This window comes from Leucopleurus acutus (assembly GCF_964270905.1).
Source record: "Leucopleurus acutus genome assembly, chromosome: 1".
NCBI classification, from domain to species: Eukaryota; Metazoa; Chordata; class Mammalia; order Artiodactyla; family Delphinidae; genus Leucopleurus; species Leucopleurus acutus.
In genome coordinates, this window is record NC_139142.1 from 1,385,900 (window position 1) to 1,413,095 (window position 27,196).

The window sequence follows — 27,196 nt, forward strand, 5'->3', positions numbered from 1 at the left end:
ATCAGCTCACTAAAAGAAAGTGCATACTCACAGAAAGTAACTAGCTTAACCTAAAGTCTGAACAGTTGTATCCTTGTATCTCCTCCTTGGGAGGAGGAGAGGTTAAGAAGGACCTTTACCTTTTATTGTATACATTTATGTACTATTTAAAATTTTGTTTTAATATGATTATTATTTTTAAAACTATAATAATTTTAATAACAATAAAATAATTTTATAATAATATAATATATTATTGTATTGTTATTATTAAAATTATAATAACAATTTTAAGTAATTCTAATTAATAGTAAGGTCAGGGGCCGTTAGTAGTCTTCCAAAGGACAGACTATTTAGACACTGTACTTAAGAGAGGAAAACATGAGCAGCTCACAACACATCATCACACACTCACAATTTATAATCTGTCATATACTCCTCCCCCCAAAATCCTGAATTAACAAGCAATACGGATGCTTTATTGATCAAAATACACTTCTTAAACACTTTTAAGAAGTTATGTTTTAGGGCTTCCCTGGTGGCGCAGTGGTTGAGAGTCCGCCTGCCGATGCAGGGGACATGGGTTCGTGCCCCGGTCCAGGAAGATCCCACATGCCGCGGAGCGGCTGGGCCCGTGAGCCACGGCCATTGAGCCTGCGCGTCCGGAGCCTGTGCTCCGCAACGGGAGAGGCCACAACAGTGAGACGCCCGTGTACCGCAAAAAAAAAAAAGAAGTTAATGTTTTAACATGTGAACAACTCACATATCATATTTTATGATATTTAAAGATACTCGTTTACCTGGCCCACTGGTTGAATGATCACTGCCATACATATCAAACTCTTGTGCTTCAAGTTTTCTGTATTTGTTAATATACTCCGTCTCTGAGCTCTTCTGGCTCAGTGGCCTGCAAAGAATATCAGAAGTTAGTACACTGTTCACAGAAAGCCAAGGAATTCCCACATGCTAGGAGAATGCTTGAATAGTTACTTTTACATTAAATCCTATAAAAAAACTGCAAATCGTCAATAAACAAATGAAAATACACTCAAATTCACAGTCAGTCACCAAATAGATGCAAATTAAAACAATGAGAAACCTTTTCCACCCTTTGAATTGGCAAGAAGTACAACTATGCTTAGGTTACGAGGAGAGGGAGGCAGATGGGTACAAGTGGTTACTCTGCAGGGCACTGTGACCTGTCCTATTAACCTCAGAACACATCTCCTGCCAGCTGACACTTCTTTCCTCAGTATCTTCCCCAAGGGCAGTATTCGCAGCACCTGTAGACAAGGAAGCACATGCAAAGACATGTATGGGAGCTGTAGGGGTTCAGGATAAGCCTCCCCAAAATGTGTCACTTTTGCATGAGGATTATTTTGAACTAAAGGCAGTCAAGACGCTACAGGTTCAGGAGAGCACAGAAGCAAAACATCCTCTGACATAAATCGTAGCAATGCGTTTTCTTAGGTCAGTCTCCCAAGGCAGTAGAAATAAAAGCAAAAATAAACAAAGGGACCTAATCAAACTTACAACCTTTTGCACAGCAAAGGAAACCATAAAAAAAAAAAGACAACCTACAGAATGGGAGAAAATATTTGCAAATGATGCGACAGACAAGGGCTTAATTTCCAAACTATACAAATGGGTCACACAGCTCAGTATCAAAAAAAAACAACCCAATCAAAAAATGGGCAGAAGACCTGAGTAGACATTTCTCCACAGAAGACATCCAGGTGGCCAAGAGGCACATGAAAAGATGCTCAACATTGCTAATTATTAGAGAAATGCAAATCAAAAGTGCAATGAGGTATCACCTCACACTAGTCAGAATGGCCATCATCGAAAAACCTACAAATAATAAAATGCTGGAGAGGGTGTGGAGAAGAGAACCTTCCTACACTGTTGGTGGAAACATAAAGTGGCTGTTTTCCAAAACGCAGCCACTATGGAGAACAGTATGGAGGTTCTTTAAAAAACTAAAAATAGAGCTACCATATGGTCCAGCAGGAAAGGGGACTCCAAATACTCAAAACGGGGGCAGTGCACACCTTACATTTTTCTTTTCTCCATTCTCTCACAAGCCAGGTGTGGCGGGAGCATCAAACTCTGAGGGAGGGAAACTCCCTCTATGAGAGGGTGGGGCCAACTCTCACTGCCTTTTTTCTTTCTCTGCCCTCCCACTGCTTGGCCTGGGAGACAGACATCACTGCAGGAAGTGCCTGGCAGAGCAGGGCAACAAAGCTCCTGTCTTCTGGCCAGAGGACCAGAAAAGGGAGGCCCGGGGCTGGGAAAGCACCAGGGAGATTGCAGACACCTGAGAACCTTTAGGAACTGCTGGGTGCACCCCTGGGCTGGCAGGCGTGCCCTGACCCCAAACAGCCCATCACAGACTTTGAGAACTGAGCTACAGGACGGCCACTAGATGGCACAGTGCAAGACAGATCCAGACAGCCCTGCAAAGGCTCTGAAAACCAGAGGGACCACTGCCCAAAGGAAGCTGGCTGGAACTTGCAGCCTGAACACAGCTGGTCAGCTGCAATCCCCACAGGATTTAAGCAAGACCCAGAGTCCCATAATATAACATAATATTCAAAATACCCAGGATACGCCACACAGTTACTGGGCGTACTAGGAATCAGGAAAATCTCCTGGGTGGAACAATGACTACTTACTTTGAATAATGATTATCCAATTTGGGGACCCCTACACCTCAAACCAATCTCAAATCAATTTCAAACCAACTCAACACCCAGGAGTACTTATTTTTTTAAGCCTAAAAAGCTGACCTTCTACTGTATGTTGTAACTTTGAAGTAAAGAAGGGCTTAAACAAGAACACAAAAAAGGAAAAGTCAAAAAAGGAAAATAACAAACTAAACTAAACTATAATGTAAAACTTATGAACAACGTCTATAAAGGTTACAGAGCAAGAACAGTGGTCTCTCTCGAGTGAACATTTGCAGCACAGAACGCAGACGCGCACTAAGAATTCTCTTAAGTCAGTAAGATGTGGACAACCCAATAGAATAGGATTTTTAACATGAAAAAGTACATCTTAGTGTGTTTTAATTAGAGTATTTTAAAGAGGGAATTAATATTGGGAAAAGGAATTTAACATCACAGTTTCTCAAATATTAACTGCATCTTTAATAGCCAAAAAGAACCAACCAATAATTCAGAACTCTGAATTCAGTAGCAAAGGAATTAAAAACAGAGAGATATCAGTCCTCTCACAATGAAAAATCTTCCTTTAATTGCAATCAAATGCTGCTGAGAACTGTATAAGGCCCCCTGACCATAAATATATACAAGTTGTATATAAACAACCTGGCTCCTTAGCCTGCCCTTCGAGATTCCAAAATTTTGTCTTTTTAGACTTAAGTACTTCCTTACACATCTTAAACTTCTACACACACACACACACACACACACACACACACACACACACAATGAATGATATGATCCTATCTCACTTCAAGTCGTAAAATTTTTTGCTGTTCAGCTAAGAAGATAAAGCGTAGAAAACCACGACAAAGACCAAAAAGAAATTAACCTAACTGCGTCATAGTTTAAGCTTTATGTCTTCCACACAAAATAGCCTAATGAGGTTGCAATTCATTACAAATAATTCATTTATTCAACTTACTAAAATGTGTGACGAATAAAATCCAACATTAATCTGGTTATACTCCCAACAAACAGGAAGGATTAATGCAAAGGTACTTCCTTACCTTGATCTACAAATATTTCTGTTATCTACATGGTAGTAGGGGAACTACTGTAATCAGAGAATGCCATTTGGGCATAACAATCTCCGGAGACAGGACAGAAAAAATAAAATGTACAATAATGCAAGTAGCACACACTAAGTACTAGGAAATTGGCTAACCCGAGGAAGATCAAAGGAAAACGCGCTGAATGTGAGCCGAGGTGTAAGGAAAGCTCCGTGAAGGCCAGACTTGAATCTCAATAGCCAGCTAGGCGCTAACAGGCCAAGCTGAGGAGGGAGCTGGCCGCGTGAAGCGCGTTGTGTGGCTTCCTCGCTGGTCTTTAAACCTCTGCTCAAAGGACAGCCCCTACCCAGAAAGGCCTTCCCTGACCTCCAAAGTGAACTGGGGAGACCTCGAGTGTATCATGACCACTGCACTGGGTGATTTGGGTCCTCGGGTTCATCTTTCCACTAGAACACGGGCTCCATGAGGACAGAGAATAGGTCTGTCTGGTCCACTGCTGCATCCCCAGTCCCTAACCTGCATCTAGGACATGGCACAGTCAAAACTATCTGCTGAGCTAATGAGAGCTGCAAATAAGTGGAGGACAGACAGGACCTAGTTGTAAAGGACTATTAGTTTAACAATAAAGAGAAATAAAACCGGAATTCAAAAGAACAGGGCGTGGGGGCCAAGAGAAAAACGTTTTTCCCTCAGACAGAAGAAAAAATTAGTTGGTATCGAAACTGAGCCCTGAAAAAGAGTTACAGTATAGGGACTTCCCTGGGGGAACAGTAGTTTAAAATCTGCCTGCCAGTGCAGGGGACACGGGTTCGATCCTTGGTCCGGAAAGATCTCACATGCGGCGGAGCAACTAAGCCCGTGCACCACAACTACTGAGCCCGTGTGCCACAATTACTGAGCCTGCGCTCTAGAGCTTGCGAGCCACAACTACTGAGCCCGTGCACCACAACTACTGAGCCTGCGCACCACAACTACTGAGCCCACGCACCACAACTACGAAGCCCGCACGCCACAACTGCTGAAGCCCACGCGTCCTAGAGCCTGCGTGCCGCAACTACTGAAGCCTGCAAGCCTAGAGGCCATGCTCCACAACAAGAGAAGCCACCGCAATGAGAAGCCCGCGCACCACAATGAAGAGTAGCCCCCGCTCACCGCGACTAGAGAAATCTCTCGCGCAGCAACGAAGACCCAACACAGGCAAAAATAAATAACAGAATTACAGTGTAGGTACATGGAAAAGAAAAACGAGCGACTCAGAAGAGAGTCAGTGTGACCAAAGCTGAAATGCCAGAGGGAGCACGGCCTGTGTGGGGCAGTCAGGCTTGGCTGACACGACAGACAGACTCAGGTAGCACAAGAGAGCAAGCCGGAGAAGAAGGGACAGGCAAGACTAAAGAGGGCCTGGAACAGAAAGTCGGTTTATGCTCCACATCCAATACATTTTTGATATTTTTGTTACCATTTCAGAGGGAAAAAATTTAAAAATTAAAGCAATGACAACAAGTCTATTCAAAGGGAGAAGCAGCCTGACTCATCATAACTATAGTAGAAAATCAGATAGGACAGTTCTGTCATGATAAACTTTACTCCCTTCCCTTTCACAGTACTATACACAATGTAATATGAAAATCTTCTAGTTACAGATAATGAATCCTGACATCTGGGTTTTTCTAACATATAAGTAACAGGAGCTGGAGGATGACCACACACATCACTCTTTATCATGCATGACATGCAGGTCTGATGTAAACGAGGTCTATTCTTCACAGTTCATTTGAAGGAAAAAGCAACAGAAGGAACAAATATTATAAAAGGAAAAGCCACTACACAGTCATTTAACACAGAACTACAGAGTAACGAACCTGTCCATGCTTAAACCAAAGACACAAACCTCTCTGGAATAGAAAACTAGCACAATAAAGACCAATTACACATCAGTACTCGCCCAAACTGTGAGTATAAGTTTCACTTTCAGCTACAAAAGAAAACACGAAAATGATTTTCTATAATGAACTATAAGATTTTGTTGTGAACTTGATATGTTGTCATGTCTCTATTTTTTTTCTGACCTTAATCTATTATTGTCTTATCACCATGTTTTTAGAGATTATAAAGTATATTTTAAAGTTATCTACTTATGTGTATATAATGTCCTCAAGCATTACAACTTGTTTAAATATACAAATTTAAATACTATTTAGAAAAACAAAATGTGTACAGAATATAACATTTACTAAATATTTCACACGACTGATATCAGCATTCTTTGCCTACTTTGCTCAATTGTAACGAGGTTTCTCAGAATGTATATTGTGCAAATAGTCAAGTCTGATCTATTTTTCCTGCTTTCATTAGAGGGGACAGTGACCTGGCTTCTAAACCGCCTGAAAGTTAAGCTGAAGAATAAAAGCAACATGGTTATTTTTAGAGCTCTACAGGCATAAAAATACAGCACTAAACTGTGACCCGCAGCTATGCACAGCAAAGCATCACATCGTGCGACAGTCTTCACTTGAGCTGGCAGCGCATCTGTGGTGCTTCAGACGACCTTTCCTCGTTTCTTTATCAAAGATATGTCTAAATGCATTTAGGACCAGAATCTGTAGCTGCCGGCATCTCTTTCAAATACACTGAGCTACATTCAAAAGGCAAACCATTATATAATTTGTAAAGATTAAATAGTAAGTTATTTCTGTCATTTCTTCTAGCTTACTTACAAGGTGAATTAATGAGCATTCTCTCCAAATGAAGACATCACAACCTCATTCCTAACACAGAAGGTTAGTTATTTCAAATACAGTTTCAGTGGGTAAAGGAGGAGAATCATTCTTTCAACAGGGGACGCATCCAGGAGAAGGAGATATGCCCGAGTGAAGCACACCTTCATCACCAATTCAAGTAAACTCTTCGGCAACATCACCACATCGGATCCATCAACTTCACAGGTAATCTTTAAACCTTTTCTGTACAAAACGTAAGTCAAAAGTATGTTTGCAGATAGCACTTTCCTATATGTTAATATTTTAAAGCCTCCTAAGAACTTTTAATAGCAAGTGTTAGTGGTATTTTCAGAAAATTGTTCAGTCTGTAGATTATCTGACTGCATTTCATTTCTCCTTAGCTACATAAAAGTATTTTCAAAGCCTGGTTTTTGGCACTGACCTAGTTAGAAATTAAGACTTTAATCCATTCTAATCTTATTTTGACCTGTATATCTAACCAGTGAAAAATTCATGCACTTTTCTGGCAAAGTTACTGTAAAGAAACAAATATTTGCTCATCAGAACCATAATATTTTATGCAAATAAACAAGTGAGAATATTTCCATAGGCTAAAAATGCCACTTTTTGGCTGGATGAAATGGCCAAAACACAATTCCTACAAATCCACATGCTACCCTGACTCAGAAGTAGTGACAAAGACTCTGCTTCGGGAATTAAAATGGCATCTAAAGGAACGACAGAGATTAATACAAGAGATCGAAAGTGAGCAAAAAGTGCAAAGAGCAGGTGTGGATTACAGTTGGCTGAGAAACTATCAGAATCCCCACGCAACCGTCCCAGCTACTGAACAAAGACAGCTTGAAGTTCTTTGCTCACAGGTTCAACCTTGTCAAACTGGAGCTATTCTCAGCAGGTAAAAATACTACGTTCCCTTCTTGTGATATTTGCTGTCAAGTTTAAGCTCCTCATATCTTTAGATTGGAAATCGTATTATATCATATAAATTTTTTAATCATGTGTATCAACTACCCAGCAACCAAAATCCCTAAGGATGGGCCGGACACACACACACAAAAAAAACCACTGTTGGTATTTCACTGGCTAGGAAATGTTTTAAAGTCTCTTTTGAAATTTCTTTACTAGAAGTATAATTTTAAAGCAATGTGCAGTTTACTCAAAAGGTGGGTAACTACTATGTGGTTACATTATCTAAGCTGAATTTTGGAGACAAAGGGATACGACAAAAGAGATTTTCTGAATTGAATACTGATAACTGCTTTGCCTCTAGATTTCGAGAAGTTCTGGCAGAAAATGATGTACTGCCATGGGAAATTGTCTACATCTTCAAGCAAGTTCTGAAGGACTTCTTAAGTAGTACTGACAAAGGCAGTCAGCAAGAAGGCGTGGAAGAGCCACAGAGCGCAGCCTGTCCTGTTCGCTCCATGATCCCAGGAGAAAGCTCCACGAGTGCAGACAAGGATGAAATACCCACTATTTCAAGTTACGTAGACAAAAACACAAAGAACAGGGTCCCAACATTCTCACATACGGTATGGAACCTACCATATTATTACCCATCAAGCTAAATTACTTGTAAACAGAGGAGTTTTTGACAGTCTTAGTATCGGAACCCTTAATATTAAGAAAAAAGAGAAAGTGATGTGACTTAATGCTACTCTTTGTCGCAAGATCAGAAGTTAAAATTCCTGTCGATGTAGCCTATGTTTTAAATAGTGTTCCTTTTTTAACCACTCTAAAAATGAAATGTTTTCATTGAGCAGTATGCTTTTAACTAAAATGTTTCCTAAATATTTTCAAAAAATGTTTGAAGTATTTTCTTATACCTCAAACACATCCCAACAGGAACTAAGGCATTTTATTTTGAAATATGAAATATGAAATTTGTATGAAAGTACCAAGTATGAAATTCGATAAATTAACTTTGACATTAACCTTGCTTTTATTCTAAAAAGAACTATGTATAGAATAAAATAAATGATTGATGTGAATCTTATCTTTACAATATAACAATGAATCAGTCATTCTCTGCGGGGGAGGGGGAAGACGGCAGTGAGGGAAAAAATAATGTGCAGTTTGAAAACAAAGCAGTGCTTCATCCCAACACTGAGATTCGTTTTTAATCTCAACCAGCATTAAGGAAAAGTATTTAAAAAAACAGCTCTATATTACATGAGCAAAAAAGAAATGGACTAGTTTAACAACATTAGTAACAGCTACTCAAAGAAAAACAGTCAATGCCAATCTATAATCTAAACCAATATTATGTTCATTTAAAATAGCAAAATATTTAACATAAAATTCAACCTCTCAGAATTTCATTAAAGTAGGGAACTATTCATTAGTCAGATTTATTTCTATGATTAAGTGCTAGAATCTATACCGTTCTTAAAAGTAAATCCAAGGAACCTAATGTCCATAACTTTATATTTGGAGATTTATTCGAGTGAGTTTTTTTCCATTAAAAAGAAAAAAAAGGGGCTTCCCTGGTGGCGCAGTGGTTGAGAGTCCGCCTGCCGATGCAGGGGACACGGGTTCGTGCCCCGGTCCGGGAGGATCCCACATGCCGCGGAGCAGCTGGGCCCGTGAGCCATGGCCGCTGAGCCTGCGCATCCGGAGCCTGTGCTCCGCAACGGGAGAGGCCACAGCAGTGAGAGACCCGCGTACCGCAAAAAAAAAAAAGCTTACAGTGACTGAAGAAGCTATAGACATCATTAGGTCATCCCACTAGTGCAGGATGAAGACGAACCCCACACCACTCTAAGTGACCCACGATGCAGTGAGTCAACTGTACAACCAGACTTTTAAAGGGACTGGAAAAATACAAAAGGGACTTTGGTATTCTGAGTTTCTACCTCTCACATTTGTTTTTGGCAATAACCTAATAACCATGTTTCCTATGTCAGTATTGATGTGCATAACTGAAATCTATGGTTGTTTCTAAAAAATTGACAAATCAGGTAGAAATTATAACACAAATAACTTCCTGAATGTTAACAGATCCACACTTTTATACACTGGGCTACTTATAGTACCTAAAATTGGCAAAAGAATGAGCGTTAAAAACATAAAGTGGGTGCAGATGGGGGAGAGGACTACTAGGAAAGCTTCAGGTATGTTTTACAAAGATAAAGTACTGGCACAGTAGCTAAAAGTTTTAAGTAGGGAATAGCAAGGAATAAATACACTAACCCACGTAAAAGGATTCTGATAACCTGACATATAGTAAGCTCTGAAAAGGTGGCATTATTAACCAGCCGAATCCATTTAATAACATGAAAGTCATTCTGCTACATGCCAGGCACTGTGCTAACCACTGTATGTATGTACATCTCATTTAATCCTAAACTTGAAAGTAGGTGATGTTATTCCCATCTGACAGATGAGCAAACAGCCTCACACCTGTTCGATGCCTTTGCCCAATATCACAAGAGATACTGAATGGCAGGGCTAGGATTCACATCAGCCTGGCAGGCCCCTACACCACCTCCAGCCCCAACTTACGTCTGAGCTCCAAATGCATACAGGCAATTGCCTACTTGACACCTCCTCTGGGAGACCTACAGGCAACTTAAATCAACATGCTCAAAACCAAATCACAGAGGTTTGTTTCCTAAAAGGATAAATAAAATTCAAGAAAGGAACAGAGGAATCAAAACAACACACTTTACACAAACTAAAAGCATAACTCTTCGAACACCTCAACTAGTGTTTTCCAGTCATTTCCCAGGAAATGACAACCCTACCTATCCATCCAATTCTACAAGCCAGAAATCTCAGAATCATTCTGGCCCCCCCACAATGGTGGAGGACCCCAAAACACATCACAAACAGCAAGACTTGGGGCAAGTGATAAGTGCTTTAGAGGAGGAGAAAAAGTTCACAAAGACTAGAGAGACTGCCAAAGAAGGTGGGGGAGGACTGCTGTAGTTATGGAGGTCACAGGAGACTTCTTGAAGGAGCAGAGCCCCGAATGATGAAAGGAGCCTGTCATGGGAAGAAACAGGGCAGGAATGGAAGAGGGCAGGCACTCCAGGAACAAGACAGACAGGTGTGGAAGCCCCAGTGTGGAAAGGAGTGTGGTGTCTTCAAGACATAGAAAAATGCCAATGTGTCCAGAATGCAGTGAAAGACAGCAGGAGGTGAGTCAGGTGCCAGATGGAGGAACACTCGGTAAGCCACGATCAGAGTCTACATCTTGTTCTAATAGCCATCTACCCCACAGAAAGTCGCACATGTGCTCCTCAAACCTTACGTGTGAATGTTTACTCAAGGATTCCTTCATTCAGGGCTTCCCTGGTGGCGCAGTGGTTGAGAGTCCGCCTGCCGATGCAGGGGACACGGGTTCATGCCCCGGTCAGGGAGGATACCACATGCCGCGGAGCAGCTGGGCCCGTAGCCATGGCTGTTGAGCCTGTGCGTCCGGAGCCTGTGCTCCGCAACGGGAGAGGCTGCAGCAGTGAGAGGCCCGCATACCGCAAAAAAAAAAAAAAAAACAAGGATTCCTTCATTCAAGAAATATCAACTGGGCATCTACCTCACGCCAGGTATTCTTCTAGGTGCTAAAATAAATTATTAGGGGCAAAGACAGGAAGCCAGGAGACCAAAAATAGAAGGCTTTTGTAATAATCCAGGCAAGAGATGATGGTGGTTTATTCAGACCAGGGTGGTGATCGTATACACAGTGAGACACTCTTCTTCTAGAAATACTTTACGGTACAGTTGCCAGGATATGCTGATTTTTATTGGACTGATTGTATACATACACACACACACTCACTCACGCACACCCCTACCTTAGGGAAATCAGCCCTGGTCAGAGGAATAACTCAGATTTCAGGATTCACTCAAGGTAGGAGCAAATGAGGAAGCAACTCTCATCATTTCTAGAATAAGGACCGAGCACATTGTAAGCAATCAATAATTGGGACCTACAAAGGCAGTTCATTCATCCAAACAGACATCTGAGTTCCTACTATATGCCAGGTACTGTGCTAAGAGGTGGAGATTCAGTGAAAATCTGCACCCTCAAGAAGTTCTTATGTGGGGAAAACAACGCATAAAATAATCCCTTGGGACTTCCCTGGTGGCACAGCAGTTAAGAATCCGCCTGCCAGAGCAGGGGACACAGGTCAAGCCCTGGTCCAGGAAGATCCCACATGCTGCGGAGCAACTAAGCCCGTGTGCCACAACTACTGAGCCCGTGCACCACAACTACTGAAGCCTTCACACCTAGAGCCTGTGCTCCACAACAAGAAGCCACCACAATGAGAAGCCCGCACACCGCAATGAAGAGCAGCCCCCGCTCGCCACAACTAGAGGAAGCCCGCGTGCAGCAACGAAGACCCAACGCAGCCAAAAAATAAAAAGTAGAAATAAATAAATTAAATAGATAAATAAATAAATAATTCCTTCAAAGTACTAAGAGATGCACATACAGGGCACTAAGCAAGCAGCTGTTTAAAACAGGCTCGCTCGCTTGGTTTTCCTCGGACCCTGCTAGTGGTTCCTTCTCGGTCTCCTTTGCATTTTTTCTCACCAACCTCTAAACATTCAGGTGCTCCAGGCTTGGGTCCTTAGGCCTCCCCTCTCTCTGCACTCACCCACCAGGCTCCGTCACCCAGAGCCTCATTGGCCTCAAAGCCTTAAACTCCCAAACATCTAGCTCCATGACCAGACTGCTTTCCTCGATTCATGCACTTACTGTTATCTAACAGGATTTTCAGAGTTAGCATGTTCAAAATCAAACACCTCGTATTCCCCCAAAACCAGCTCCTCCTGCGGTCTGGCCTTTCTCAGTGGATGGCAACACCTTCCAAAGGCTCAGCCGGAAACCTTGGTGTCACCCGTGACTGCTTCCCCATTCCTATTCTATACCTGATCCAGCTACAAAGTTCCCGCCTCTTAGTAATATGCCCTGAATTCCACCATCACTTGCCACCTCCACTGCTACTGTCCTGGTCTAAACCATCGTCCTCTGTCTTGCCTGGATGATGTATTAGTAAGGGTTCTCCAAAGAAACAGAACCAACAGGACATCTGTATATACAGAGATTAGTTTTAAGCTATTAGCTTACACAATTGTAGAGGTGCAAGTCCAAAATCTGCTGGAGACCCAGGTGAGTCGCAGTCTGAGTCTAAAGGGAGTTTGCTGGCAGAATTCCTTCTCGCTCAGGGGAGATCAGTCTTTGTTCTACTCAGGCCATAAACTAATTGCATGAGGCTCACCCACATTATGGAGGTTAACCTGCTTTACTCAAAATCCGCCTATTTAAATGTTAATTCTATCCAAAAAATATCTTCACTGAAAGACCCAGAGTAATGTTTGACCAAATATCTGGGCACCATGGTGCAACCAAGTTTACACACAAAGTTGATACCTGACCTCCCTGTTTCTGCCCTCGGCCCCCTTCATTCATTCAACTGGCAGTGACCCTGTCAGAGCAGAGACCACACGCGGCAGCTATGCCCAAAATCTCCAAGCGCCCTCCAGTGGGCTCCCCGATGTCAAAGATGAAGCAGCAGGCTGCTCACTGAGACTGAACAAGGAACTCCTGACCTGGCACCCTGCTGCCTCTCTGACTTCATGTCCTCCCTCCCTCTCAATCCCTCTACTCCAGCTGCACGTGGTAGATACAGAATAGACACTCAAATAGTTTTTCGATTAATGGGAAAATTACCTAATAGACTAAATCTGTTAAACAGACAAAGGTTTTTAAAAAACATGGACTTTTGTGGGTGAACAGAAAACAGTAACACAAGCAAATACTACCATCTAGGGAAGGCCTAAATACTGAAAGACAAGGCAAAAAGGAAAAAGTCACATGCTTTGGAGTCAAATACACCCATTGTACAACATAACAGATACATGGGCTGCGATAAGTTTCTCAACTTACCTGATCCTTGACTTCCTCAGCTATAACATGGGACTTGCCTCGTCTGTCAGAAAGAGTGAGATTGCTTGCACGGCCTGCGTCACCTGACACAATGCCCAACGCAGCAGGCATTCAGCTTATAGTAAGACATTTCAAGAAGGAAACGTGAAATTAACAAAAAAGGAAACTGGGTAACAGCATCACCAGGTGCTTTTGAAAAGCGATTTGAAAGCTTTCTGCAGTGGAGTTTCTCTATGACAAAGTACATTTTAAGGTACTGGAGAGTCAAAGATGTCAAAGCGAGAAGTAAGCAAGACCGTCATGAGCCCAGGAGTTCGCGTGAGTTAGGAAGACAGAGGGAAGCCCACACACAAAGGAAGCAACACTCGGCAGAAGGGCAATGGGAGTGCAGCGAGGCTGCCAGCCACAATCTGAGGACCATGCCCTGCATTCCAAAGGAAAGCTGGCACAGACAACCCTGGAGGAAAACACAACGGCCTAACACAGCCACTAAGTTTCTCTTTCTCATATGCCAAGGTGAAGAAACAGGAATGTAAAAACAAAAGCAAGCACACCCCAGGACTTCCCTGGTGGTGCAGTGATTAAGAATCTGCCTTCCAATGCAGGGGACACGGGTTCAACCCCTGGTCGGGAAACTAAGATCCCACATGCCACAGGGCAACGAAACCCGCGCACCACAACTAGAGAGAAGCCTGCAACGAAGACCCAGCACAGCCAAAAGAAAAAGAAAAAAGGGAAAGCATACCCCACAATCAGCACAAAGGAGCGAAAAATACAATAACATGTGGAAAACAAGACGGGAGGAAATTCATAGGATCACTGAATATATCATTTGCAAACCTTATTCAACTACCCCTACTCACTTTACCACCCTTCCCAACTCCTGGTCCTGGCTCACCTCTCACCACAGGAACTCAAGCAGGGCTTTCTTTCAGAAAGAAACTCACACTGTGACTCTGTACTCACCACACAGACACAGGTCCATCTCACAGAGCAATTCTTATTTGAACTACCATGATACAGTCTGGTATTTTCTATTGCTCTTTTTTTGGTCACAACTCATATGACTCATTAAGCTGATTTAACAGCACCCACAGACTGGACTCCGGGGACTCAACGCAAGCTAATCTTCCCACCTGAGTGACTGTCCCTCTCAAATACCTTTTCACTATGCGATACCCTATACCTATAAAGCCTGCCTTCCCCTACATCGAATGTTTTCTCACCAACATCAAAACTCTCCTTCAGGGCTTCCCCGGTGGCACAGTGGTTAAGAATCCGCCTGCCAATGCAGGGGACACAGGTTTGAGCCCTGGTCTAGGAAGATCCCACATGCCGCAGAGCAACTAAGCCCGTTGCGTCACAACTACTGAGCCTGCGCTCTAGAGCCCGCGAGCCACAACTACTGAGCCCACGTGCCACAACTACTGAAGCCCGTGCACCTAGAGCCCATGCTCCGCAACAAGAAAAGCCACCGCGATGAGAAGCCTGCACACTGCAATGAAGAGTAGCCCCCATTCGCCGCAACTAGAGCAGCCCACATGTAGCAATGAGGACCCAACGCAGCCAAAAATAAATTAATTAAATAAATAAATTTATTTTTTAAAAAGACTCTCCTTCACTGGGAAGACATCATTCAACAAGCCTCTGAGCAGCCGTTCTCTGCCAGGCACTTAGCTGCCACAGCTTCACGGTCAGCTTATCTAAGTCTGAGTCCTGGCTCTACCACTGTATTAGTCTCCTGCTGCTGCCACAGGTCACCACAAGTTCAGCAGATTAAAACAACACAAGTTCATTATCTCTCAGTTTCTGTAAATCACAAGTCCAGGTGGACCAACTGGGTCCTCTGTCTAGGGTCCCACAAGGCCAAAATCAAGGTGTTGGCAGGGCTGCATTCCCTAAGCTGGAGGCTCATTCAGGTCGTTGGCCAAATTCAGTTCCTTGAAGTTGAAGAACTCAGGTCCCCATTTCCTTGCTGGCTGTCAGCCAGGATCCAGTCTTTGCTCTTAGCTGCCCACATTCCTTCTCAAGCTTTCCATGTGGCCCCTCTAACAATGACCAGTCAAGTCCCTCTCAAGTTTCAAATCCCTGACTCTACCCAGAAAAGGTCTCTGCTTCTAAGAGCTCATTTGATTAGATAATCCAGGTAATCTCCCTATTTTAGGGTCTGTAACCTTAATTACATCTGCAAAATCCCTTTTGCCACGTTCCATAAAATGCTCACAGGTTCCAGTGGATATCTTTTGGGGGTGGGGGAGGAAGTCATTCTACCTACCTTGACCATTTATTCCTGGAAACCAGGCAAGTCACTTTACCACCCAAGTGTGTTTCCTCATCTATAAAATCAAGGTAATGCCAGCAACCTCAAGGGGTTGTTCTGAGGATTAAATAATATAGCTATATTTAACTGAGTGCCTACTATTTGCTAGAGACTCTGGCATTAGATGAGCATTAAGGGTCCAGGAAGTTAAAAGGACATTTAAATCCATGCTTGTGGTTTCTGACAAGGTCAATAATAGCTTACTTCAGTACCACAGTGAGTCATTTAAAAGCAATACTGTTCTGCCCATTAAGTCTACGGAGCAAGCAGGGGAGTGGGGGCAGGGGGCGGATCTAAGGGATCATTCGCCAGAGTAATTGAACGAAACAAAGTGTGTGAAAACGTAAACAAAACAGCCACTCTAAAGCTGTACCAGAGTCTCTCTGTCCCCTCCCTGCCTCCAAGAAACAAATTTACCACCGATCCCAAGTTGCACTTGACTTTACAAAGGCTCGAAACAAGCCATGAGACCTTGACTCAGACTCTTGAGTCCATCCACTAGATCAAATGGGGGTGAAGGCTGGGGGCAATGCACAACGGTAACTTAAAAAAAATTAAAATCAAAACCACCCTCTCAACGGTAAAGGGTGTTGAACTCGGGGGGAAGAGGCCAAGCAGTGATGCAGATACCCCAAGCAGGGGATACTTCCACACTGACCTTCTTTAAAGAGGGAGCAGGTGTTTCTACTCACCAGGTCTAGGTCTCCTACAAATATAGGCATCCTCTTGCCTTATTTCCACGAAAATCATGTGAACAGATTAACTGACAGAACCCAAGTCAAGGAATAATGGGAGGAGAAGCACTAATAAAACTGAACAAAGATCCAGCATTAGTGCTCCTTGGTATTTACCCAAATGCGCCGAAACTTCTGAGCCCACAAAAACCTGCGCAAAAATGTTTACAGCAGCTTTATTTATAATTGCCAAAACTTGGAAGCCACCGAGAGATTCTTCAGTGGTGATCGGGCCGTGGTGCATCCAGACAATGGAATATTATACAGCACTAAAAAGAAATGAGCTACCAAGCCCTAGAAACACATGGAGGAGGGCTTCCCTGGTGGCGCAGTGGTTGAGAGTCCGCCTGCCGATGTGGGGGACATGGGTTCGTGCCCCGGTCCGGGAAGATCCCACGTGCTGCGGAGCGGCTGGGCCCGTGAGCCATGGCCGCTGAGCCTGCGCGTCCGGAGCCTGTGCTCCGCGGCGGGAGGGGCCACAGCGCTGAGAGGCCCGTGTACCGCAAAAAAAAAAAAAAGGATGAACCCTCGTCTTATCGACGGATTTAGTTAATAATAATAAACATACCACAGTAAAGCTAGATGCTGACAATGAGAGAAACTGTTCGGGGAGCAGGAGGTACATGGGGCTCTACTTTCTGTTCAATTTCTCCATAAACTTAAATTGCTCTAAAAAGTAAATAAATAAAGCCAACCAATAAAAAGTTTTTAAACTGAACCAAACTCTGGAGCGGCTCCACTTCTGGTAGAGAGAAGTTCACCTGGCCCGGGCCACGGGGTGGGGCTTGCCTGGTGGCCAGCTCACTCTGGGACGGCCAGACATCTCACCAGAGCGGCCGAGGCCAGCGACGTGGTCACGCGGGGTCGGGGAGGCCTAGGTCCTCGTTGCCCAGGCCCGCACCTGCGCCCGCCCCCGTCTCTCCCCCCCAGCCTCCTTACCCCCCGGGCGGCACCAGCCTGGCCTGGGCCTGGGCCTGGGCCGGAGCCGGGGCCTCATGGCCCACGTCCCTGCGCTGCACCTCATCCCGGGCCACCTCGGCCGGGAGGGCGGGCGGCGAGCCCAGCAGCTCCACATCGGTCACCATCTTGCCGATGGTGAACCAGTCATTGATCTGGTCGAGGGTGAGCTTGCGCAGCATGCTCACAGGCCGGCGTCCGCGCCTCTTCAACCTCGGGTCAGAGAAGCGGGAACACGTCGCACCACGACGCAGCGCCCGCACGACGCAGCGCCCGCACGACGCAGCGCCCGCACGACGCAGCGTCGGCAGGCCCGCGGCCCCGCCCCGCCGCAAGCCCTCCAATCAGAGCGCCCCACACGCGCCACGCGCCCCACGCGCCACCCTGACCTTGTGCCACCGGCCCCGCCCCGCCCCGCTGCGCCGTGTGAAGCCTGCCGGGAGCGCTTGCCCGTCAGCGACGCCGAAGTCCGGTCGGTGGGGGTCGGCCACCAGGTACCGAAGTTGGCAAAACGAGTCCCTCAGGGCCCCTCGGCCGTCTGGGGGCGCGGCCCAGCATTAGCGAACCCGGGATGTGCAAGAACAAGGCCTCCAGTCTCTCTCCAATCTCCCGCTTTGAGGGGTACTCCATCTGAGGCTTGGTGGGCGCTCTGGGCCAACACGGGACAGACGTTTATTGAGCACCAGCTGTGTGCCTGGCCCAGCGCAGGGTCGTGGTAATAGACCTCAGCATGGAGAAGATGGAAGGCAAACCAGAACCTGCTAACCTGGGACACCTTGCATCTAATTTGGGGAAGGGAGCAAGGAAGTCGGGGAAGGCTTCTTGGAGAAAATGACACCTAAGTGGAAACCTGCAGAAGAACCAGGAACAAGCCCGGCGAAAGAGGACTCGGAGGGGGAGGTAGTCCGCTGATGAAGGCCTGAAGGCAGGTGGCCCTGCTGGCTGAACTGAGGATCTGGAAGAAGTTCAGTGGGGCGAGATCTTGACTAAACTGAGTTCATCTTCCTTCCTTCCTCCCTCCCTCCCTCCCTCCCTCCCTCCCTTCCTTCCTCCACGTCTCAGGGGCGGTGTCCTCCCCACAGCTAGACAGAAACAGGTGGTGAGAGGTTCGCATTTGGAAGTCGTCAGCAAATGGATGGTGGTTAAAACCACCCTGGGAGCAGCTGAAATGGTCCAGGCCAGAGTGAGTGAAGGTAGACAGAAACTAGGAAGCAGCCTGAAAGAAGGGTCAGAGAGGAAAAATCCAGTAAAGATATACAAAGGAAGAAAGGCAACAGGGAGAATCAGAAGAGTGACGTTACTGCCTGGCCACCTTCACACCGTCAGTGCCCAGTGCAGTGTGGGCTCACAGGAAAGAGCCCTGTGAAGAAATAGGTGGGAGGAATCCAGAGCATGGCACTGGTCAACAGTGTGAGGGCCAATCAGTTAAACAAACACTGGAAAATGCCCAAGAGTGGCAGATAGGAGGTCAGCCTGAGAACAGTGCAGAGAGAAGTCAGACTAGGCCGGGTTGAGCTATTGGTTTCTTACAAAAAACAAACCCAGCATGGTCCTGAGCTAGAAGCCCCAGGCCCTATCTTGGCCACACCACTAATGTATTACGAGCTCTGGGCCTCGTATTTTGACTGTTCCAAATAGTACAGGCTTCAAAAGTCCCCCTCACACGCACATTTTTTGGCAAGGAAAAAACATTTTTCAATAAGTAAGAAAATGTGATCATAAAGTCATGTAGACTCTCAGTATGTCATTCAGCATTGGTTGGAAAATACTGCAACTTCATCCATTTTGTGAAGGCTAGCACATGTTCTGAATTTCACAAGATAGGCCAAAACCACTTCAAACAACTCTGCCAATCCCATTTGTGTTTCCTAGTACGTTACTGTTCCCACACTACCTTCCTTTGTTGATGTTACAGTGAGTGTGTTTCTAAGTGGAAGTTGCTCTTTTTCTGAAGAAAGTGCCTTTCACGCAGATGTTTTCTGAAGGGCTTTTTCTGTTCTTTGATCCTTTTGGCTTACTACCTCCTTCGGTCCTCCTGAGGTTTGAGTTTTTAACTGCAGTTGAAGGACACCGTCTTGATGCTTCTTCAGTTTTGAAATGTGTTGTCATTTAACTGCCACTTTCCAGACGAAACACTGGTTAACATTCGGTGTCGTGACAGAGTAAATGGCTTTGAGCCCCTTCATTTCATGAGTAGTTCTTGGTTCTCTTTAGTCATCTAGCCCAGCTCATCTGGCATTCCTGCCCAAAGTCCAGAGTTAAAAAGAGGCAGCTTCATAGTTCCGTGTAGGCATGTAGACATCTAGGCCAGAGCAAAGGGGAAGGCCACGGAGCGGGCCTTGGTGGAAGTTTCACATACTTGCAACCCCAGAGCAGTTGGAGCTGCAGGCCCAAAGGGAAAACAGCTGAGAGCAATTCCAAGTGATGTTGATGCTGTGAAGTGGGAGGAGCTTTGCCCAAAATACCTTCATATCTTCAGTGACCTTCCCAGCCACAAAATACAGCATTTTGCATTTTGAATTAATCTGCTGGGATGACCCTTTCTTTAAACATTGTTTTCTTTCAACGTGTTTTTCATGGGCTACGTTGGATTAACAACTGAGGACATTAAAATTCTGTTGCTCTCAAGTCGAGTTTGAAGTTGAAAAGATTTGGCTTGAGATCGCTTTACAATGATGATACTCTTCCTTAAGTTCTTCCTAAGTGCTTATTGTCCTCTGCGGTCTTCTAGCTCATTAGAAGCCTAAAACATTCTTTTTCTAAGACAGTGTTTCTCAAACCTTGTCCTTGTCTCAGGACCCACTTACATGCTTAAAAATTGTTGAAGAGGGCTTCCCTGGTGGCGCAGTGGTTGAGAGTCCGCCTGCCGATGCAGGGGACACGGGTTCGTGCCCCGGTCCGGGAAGATCCCACATGCCGCGGAGCGGCTGGGCCCGTGAGCCATGGCCGCTGAGCCTGCGCATCCGGAGCCTGTGCTCCGAAACGGGAGAGGCCACGGCAGTGAGAGGCCCGCGCATCGCAAAAAAAAAAAAAAAAATTGTTGAAGAAAAAAATTGTTGAAGACCCTACAGAGCTTTTGTTTACGTGGGTTCTATCTGCTTTATTTAGGGATTACAACTGAGAAATGTTTTATTTACTTCTTAAATTCATTTTAAAATGATGATAATAAGACCAGTTGATGTTAAAGGGAATCATTATGAAAAGTCACTATATTTACCCCCAAATTTTTGTGTTTGAGAAGAGTAAAAGACGCTTACATTTTCACAGACCTCTTAATGTCTGCCGTAATGGAAGATAGCTGGATTCTCCTGCTTTTGTACTCATTCTATTGTGGCATCACAAGCCACACAGCCTCTGGGAAACTCCACCATACACTTGTGAGAGAATTCTAGTGAAAAAGACGAGTAACATCTTACCATTATTACGAACAATAGTTTCGGCCCTCGGGGGCCTTGGGTACCCCGAGACCACACTTTGAGCATCACTACCCTAAGTTTTCCAAGTTTTGCATGCAGCTTCATTTGATCCTAAGCTCCTTTCACTTCGAAGTAGGACCAAGTCTGTTGCTCTTCCTTTCACCCTCCCCATCCTTCCTTCTGAGCTCACTTTCCTTCTGCGTGAATAATGAACGTTGATTTTTTTTTTTAATCTGCAGACCTGCAGGTGATTATTCCCTCAGTTCTTAGTTGGCCCAAAATGTCATTTCGCCTTCTGTTCTGAATGCTAATTTCCTCACGCATGGAATTCTAGATTGGCAGTTATACTAAGACACCAGTTACACCTATGATAGACTTTCTTGCTGTTCCTTTCTCTTTTGTCTTTGTTCCTGAATGGTTTCTTCTAACCCAGCCTCCAATTCAGTAATTCTTCAACTGTCTAATCTGTTGCTAAATCAATCCAACTTCTATTGGGCTCTTTTTCAAGTCAGCTAAGTGGCTTTCTTTTGTTTAACTTTTTACAATTTCCAGTTTTCTGCTGAGATTTTCAATCTTGTTTTTTAATTTCTTGCACATATTAAGCATGGTTATTTTTATTTATTTTTTAATATTTATTTATTTTGGCTGCACGGGTCTTTGTTATGGGATCTTCGTTGTGGCATGTTTAGTTGCGGCATGTAGGATCTTTTAGTTGTGGCAATGCGAACCCTTAGTTGTGGCATGTGGACTCTTAGTTGTGGTATGCATGTGGGATCTAGTTCCAGGACCAGGGATCGAACCTCGGCCCCCTGCATTGGGAGCACAGAGTCTTACCCACTGAACCACCAGGAGGTCCCAAGCATGGTTATTTTTAAAGCCTGCGTCTTTTAGGTCCAGTGTCTTGCACCCCTGTGGAAGTCTTTAGATTGTCTGTTTAGTAGAATTACGATGCACAGAATTGATGCATAAAAATATGCAGAGCAAAAAATGTTAACACAGAGAAATGGCAAGAAAATCAGAGACGGGAGATGCAACTTTTCTGCGTTTAACACAAGTAAAGATTCCATTTTTCGGGTAGACCAACTCGTCGGTTTTGTCCAAGACCTTCTCAGTTTCAGCACTGAAAGTCCCACTCCCAGGCAAATACGAATGGTTAAGTCATGTGATTGGCGCGCGCACACGCACACGCACACGCACACGCACACACACACACACACACACCACGTCCCCTCCCCCAACCCTCCGGGCGGCCGAACCCGGGCGGCCGCTGGGGGCGCTGTGGTGCGCAGGCGCGGCCGGCGGAGGCGCGCTGGTCTAGGGCGACGCCGCTCCTTCCGCCTTCCCGGCAGGCCCCGCGCGGCGCCTGCGCGCTCAGTGACCTTTCCGAGTCGTCAGCTTTGAGTTGGGGCTGGCTGAGGCGCTAGTCTTTCGCCGAGGTGAGTGCGGGGCTGGGGTCGGCGCTCGGCGCGGGGTAGCCGGTACGGTGAGGGGCCGGATCGCGGGCGGCGAGGACCTGGGGCCCGGAGTGGCCTCCGCAGCGGGTAGGAGCCTCCCCGGTCCCACCGCGGCCACACCTCCATCCCCGCTGACCTTGAGGTCCAACTCTTCTCCCTGCCCACGCGCACTTTTTACTTGGGTCCCCCAAACTGTGAAGGGGGGTCGTCCTGGGGTTAGATGTTATTAGTCGAGGCCGCGCTACGCCTTTTCCTTTGGCCGTGAGAGGTTCAGCCACCTAACCGAGCTTACAGGGCAGGTTAGTGATGGAGTCAGGATCCAAGCCGAGAGCTCTTTCCCCACGTTTACTCTCTTCTCTCCTTTACACCTCAAGTTTCTTTGCAAGCACACTGTTCTCGGAGCTACACTGTACGTATGACAGGGCTTTGGGAGAGGGGGAAACGGGGACCAAAACGGGATCGGAGGTTATTGCAATTGTACGGACCTCAGCCTGTGAAGCCGGGTCTGAGGCTCAACGGGTCAGACGTTTCCTGTTTCCAGTGTAAGGTCAGGTGATAGTTTGCTGTTAATGTAACATACCAACCACTGTGCAGACTTAAACGGACACAGCCGACACCCACTTGGCCTTTGAATAGGATGGGTCTTTGAAGGAATGGGCACTAATAAAACTCACACAGCTGGGAAACGATGCTAGATAGAGTGAACTCAGGCAGAAAAAGTAGGGGGCCTCATTTTGTAAACATTGGGAACATGTCGCTTGTCCAGCCAGATATGTCAGCCTTGGGCCAAAGGCGGGGTGAGAGGTAAGCATTTGCCGTGTACCTACCCTGAAGCACTCTTGGGTAATTCTAGGTGAGGAGACAACACCAGGGGCCTGGGCCCCGAGCAAAATATGGAGATAACAGAAGTTTCTTTGGCCCCTTCTTACCTCCTTTACACCCTCCTAGTTTGCGTTGCTCTTTTCCTTCTAGATCCTCTTCTGGCCTTGCTCTAAGGCCCCTACCTGACCTGGGCCTTGCCCTCAGCTTCTTAAGGCCTTCCTCGTAGAATCTCAGGAGCTTAGTACTGTTGTAGTCAGCTGGGCATCTGCAGAAATTCTTTCTGCTCTTGCTGCGATCATTTACTGAGTTTTTATTCCACACCAGGCAGTAGGTTGGGGTCCTTTACTTTGAGAGCCCAGTGGGGCAGGTGGAGCTATCCCTGTTTCACAGAAAGGGAAACCTCTGAAATGACAGCTTCAAGACATTGCCAGGATCGAGGGCAAAACAGGCTGAACTGGTGTAGGAACCTAGGATTCGCAGCCTTCCGACCCCATTGGTCTTCCTTCCCAGTCAGTGCTGGGCACAGGGAGGAGAGGAATTTGCTCAGTGCCTCTGAACTCCTCCTGTCCAGGGCTTCCAGAGGCTTCCTCCACATCCTGTTTGGATCTTCTCTTCTGCCTTTTCAGGACAGGGCTGTGGGTTTCTTGGAACGTTATGCTCTGGCCGAGCATCCCGGTACTGCCTGAAGACAGGAAGTGTGAGGGCAGACACGTCTGCAAGGGGTTGCAGGAGGAGGACACAGCCACGTCTTCCTGGGTCACTCGGGGCTGGCTACCCTTCAGGCCTGGGTCTCAGCCTGGGTATGTTCTCTCTTTGGAAGAGCTGGAAGCCAGGCCTCAGAGCAGATTCTCAGTAATGAGGAGCAGATCCAGCTGGGTGACTTACAGATTCAGCTGTGTGGTCTCAGGCAACTGTGTCCAGCCAGATACGTCCAAGTAGTGCAGGAGATAAGCAAGTAAAGCACTTCGTGAATGCTGTTAAATTTGCATGACATTCTGAGAATAAAAGCTGCGCTCTTTGCTGTGGCCTGCAAGGCCCTGTATGACCTGGCCATCTTCTGTCCACTAGCCCAGCCATGACACTTTATGTAACAAGCACTTGCTGTAGGACAGCAGATACTGCAATTGACACAGAGCAACTCCTCCATCTTCGTAACAGCCCTCTGAGGCGGGTGCTGTTTTAGAGATGAGGAAACCGAGGCAGTTTAAGTTAGCTGGAAAGTGACAGAGCCAGGATTTGAATCTGAGTGACCACAGTGGCCTTCTCGCTGTTCCTCCCACTCCGAGCATGTTCTGACCTTGGGTCTTGGCCCGTGAGCTGCCTCTACCAAGGACACTGTTCTTCCAGATGCTCTGGCTCTTTAGAGAACTGAAAGTTCTCTCCAAAAAAAAAAAAGTGAGGTGGTGGATGTGTTAATCACCTAGACAGGGCAAGTGCCTACACATTGTGCACATGTATCAAGTCTCCACCATGGCACACCGTAAATGACTTACAGTTTTATATGTCAGTTATGCCTCAATACAGCTGAGATTCAAACAGAACAAAAGAAGGGCTGAGACACAGCTGGCGGACGGGAGCCCAGGCCTGGGTGTTAGTGTCGCAGGGAAACCATGCCTTGGCCGTGCTCTTTCCCAGCTGTGAACGCCAACAGTTCTTAACATGGTGATGCAGGTATGCTAGTTTCTTCAAAAGTGTGTAATTCTTGGCATAATTTGGGGGCATTCGTGGACGATAGCCTTCGGAGAGGGGGACCATTGATGACAGTGCGGGACAGCACGGGCTGGGAGAGCTCTGAGGCTGGAGGAATGTGAAGGGAGGAGCGCCCGGATGGCCAAGGTCAGGGGATGGTGAGAGGTGAGTGGAGCTTGGAAAGCTGTTGAGAGCAGGAGTCCCCATGTAGATGTTGGAATGGCTTCGGGTAGCAGGTCTGGCATAGGGGCTGCTCCCTGTTGAATAGTTTGGGAAATAGGGTCAAACTTAATAAATGGAAACCTCTTACCAGTTAGGTTTAAAACAATAGTCATGGTAATATTTACCACTGTGTTCCTTTTCAGATGCTTCAAAGCCTTATTAAGAATGTTTGGGTCCCCATGAAGCCCTACTATACCCAAGTTTACCAGGAGATTTGGGCAGGAATGGGGCTGATGGCTTTTATCGTTTATAAAATCAGGAGTGCTGGTAAGTTTCTTTGTGTTTGATTCATTGGAGGTCAAGAAGAAAATTACTTTCAAGAGGAATCACAATTCATATTGTAAAGAAACTGTGGTTCTTAACTAGGAGTGAACATCCGAACCCCTGGTGGTCCTTTGTTAAAATGTGGGGAGTGTAAGAGCTATGTCAGCGATAAGAAATTTGAACAAGACCTTGATATCGGAATTGTTAATTTTCTTAGGTGTGGCAATGGCATTTAGAATGCATAGGAGATATCCTTAGTTTTCAGAGATGCAGGTTAAAATATTTAGGGATGAAGTGTCATGGTATGCAGTGTATTACTGTACCTTTTCCATTGATCTGAATGTTTAAATATTTTCTTAATAAAAATAGGGGCAGAGTAACCATTTGGTTCTCAGTGAAGCAGAGATGAGGCCCAACTGTGTATGAATGAGCGATTGGTTAAAAAGAGGAAAGAAAGGAGAAACTTTAAACTGCAAGACTGGAGGTTAGGATCTGGTAGAGAGTGAAGAGTCCTGCAGATTCTGAAGGGCTATTTAACTGTTGAGAGAACATCTGTGGTAGAACTTTTACCACTTCTTGGCTTTGAGACACTGTATGAATTCCTATTTTCTGAAAGCTTCATTTAATAGCTTTGCCTAAGCTCTGAACTTTTCAGCCAAATGATGATTTCGACAGTGAGTCGACTAAAGGCATTTTTGTAAAGCATTGACAGGACCAATTTTTCTTTCCATTTATTTTAGATAAAAGAAGTAAAGCCTTGAAAGGTAAGATTTCTGCTTCTTAAAATGGATGGGGAATGAAAAAACCCCATCGTACCTTTTCGGGACAAGGTATATCCCTGTTGTGAATTGAAGCTGCCGCGTGGTTCACTAAGCACGCAGAGGCCGTAGGAGCGCTTCAGAACGTGGCGCGCTGGCCGGCTGGAAGCGGGCTCTGAAGTTCCGCCCCTACAGGCTGTGTCCTAAAAACCGTTGCTCAGCCCTTGGGCCAAGCACAGCTCCCAGGAGTGAGATGAACCGGTCGGAGCTAGCTGGCGGCACCAGTAGGCAAGAGGAGTCAGCTGTGCCAGTGGGCGGCCCTGTAGAGCGTGTTTTGAAAGCAAGAACCACATAAATTTGTGCCCTAGTGCTGGGCGTTCCTTCACTTCGCTTCCAGATGACAGTGAAACTCTAGTCATCTGATTCCAGTGCAAACTTAGGACTGGCCCTTGGCCTTGGGGAGAAGACACTTCCATGCCGCTTGCTCTTTGCGCCTGCACGTGAGCTGCATGCCCATGTTGATTCCACAGACCCTCCATGTACATCCGTATAGAAATAACCCTCCATGTGCTCCATCACGTTGAAAGTTGTCCTTTGCATCTTCTGGCTTGTCAGGACATACCTATATAATGAACCACAGTCTGCTTGTTCCTTTCCTCCTAAATTGTATCTGTGTCGTGCTTCTCTTTGAAAAGCTTCCAGTCCTGAGCCTGCTCGTGGTCATCATTAACAAGCTCTCCTTGGATGGGACGTCGGTCTGGCTGTGTTGTGGGAACGTGGGACATCGGGTTGACCTGCAGCAGTGCCGCTGCCCTTGGGCATGAATAAACGTACCTGTGAGACCCACGCTGCCTGCGCCCGTGTCCCTCCCTTCGACCCGCCCCCGCCACACTCCGAGTAGGTCCGCGTGCGCCAGGTGCAGCCAGAGTCTCGCCGAGCTGCCCTGTCCTTAGGAAATCCAAGGGGCCGATGAGTGAACACCTCGGTTAGCGCAGGGGTGGAGGGCAGATCTAGGCTTCACACTCTGAAGGTCAGTAAATGGTAAGCAGATGATTCTGCTACTTAACTCCTGTGACCTCCCTGAGCCTCTGTTTTCTCATCTGGAAAATGGAGATAATGTGTAAGTTCTAACTTAGAGTTACTGTGGAGTGCAGTAAGAGAAAGTATGCAAGAGCATTATTTAAACTGTACAATGCCTTTTTAAAATAA

The 27,196-nt window shown here is 45.8% G+C and overlaps 3 protein-coding genes across 4 annotated transcripts in view; 2 read left to right on the forward strand and 1 right to left on the reverse strand.

The window, feature by feature from the left end:
- TDRD9 (tudor domain containing 9) overlaps positions 1-17,544 on the reverse strand; it is a gene marked incomplete at both ends in the record, with an annotated part of 105,368 nt that extends 87,824 nt beyond the window's left edge. Inside the window, 2 exons of one of the 2 annotated variants that reach the window (XM_082848159.1) lie at positions 780-886; positions 17,345-17,544. In XM_082848159.1, coding sequence (XP_082704285.1) covers positions 780-886; positions 17,345-17,544 — 307 coding nt within the window. Of the gene's footprint in view, positions 1-779; positions 914-17,344 lie in introns of both variants that reach the window. The other variant, XM_082848158.1, reaches the window with a different exon arrangement.
- On the forward strand, positions 7,053-8,024 carry RD3L (RD3 like; the record flags this gene model as incomplete). The annotated part of the gene is made up of 2 exons (XM_082848304.1): positions 7,053-7,351; positions 7,727-8,024. The coding sequence occupies 2 exons, from the start codon at positions 7,053-7,055 to the stop codon at positions 8,022-8,024; spliced, it is 597 nt and encodes a 198-aa protein (XP_082704430.1).
- Positions 17,545-22,126: 4,582 nt separating the features above from the next.
- On the forward strand, positions 22,127-26,851 carry ATP5MJ (ATP synthase membrane subunit j). Its single transcript, XM_082856780.1, has 4 exons — positions 22,127-22,214; positions 25,109-25,232; positions 25,970-25,993; positions 26,683-26,851. The coding sequence occupies exons 2-4, from the start codon at positions 25,109-25,111 to the stop codon at positions 26,715-26,717; spliced, it is 183 nt and encodes a 60-aa protein (XP_082712906.1). The 5' UTR covers positions 22,127-22,214; the 3' UTR covers positions 26,718-26,851.
- The last annotated feature ends 345 nt before the right edge of the window (positions 26,852-27,196 follow it).

Bases quoted from the DNA above. Each gene is read 5' to 3' on its own strand.
- ATP5MJ (XM_082856780.1), top strand. From the start codon at position 25,109: ATGCTTCAAAGCCTTATTAAGAATGTTTGGGTCCCCATGAAGCCCTAC. The intron at 25,233-25,969 runs GTAAGTTTCTTT...CATTTATTTTAG, and splicing joins TTATAAAATCAGGAGTGCTG to ATAAAAGAAGTAAAGCCTTG. The intron at 25,994-26,682 runs GTAAGATTTCTG...CTCTTTGAAAAG, and splicing joins AAGAAGTAAAGCCTTGAAAG to CTTCCAGTCCTGAGCCTGCT.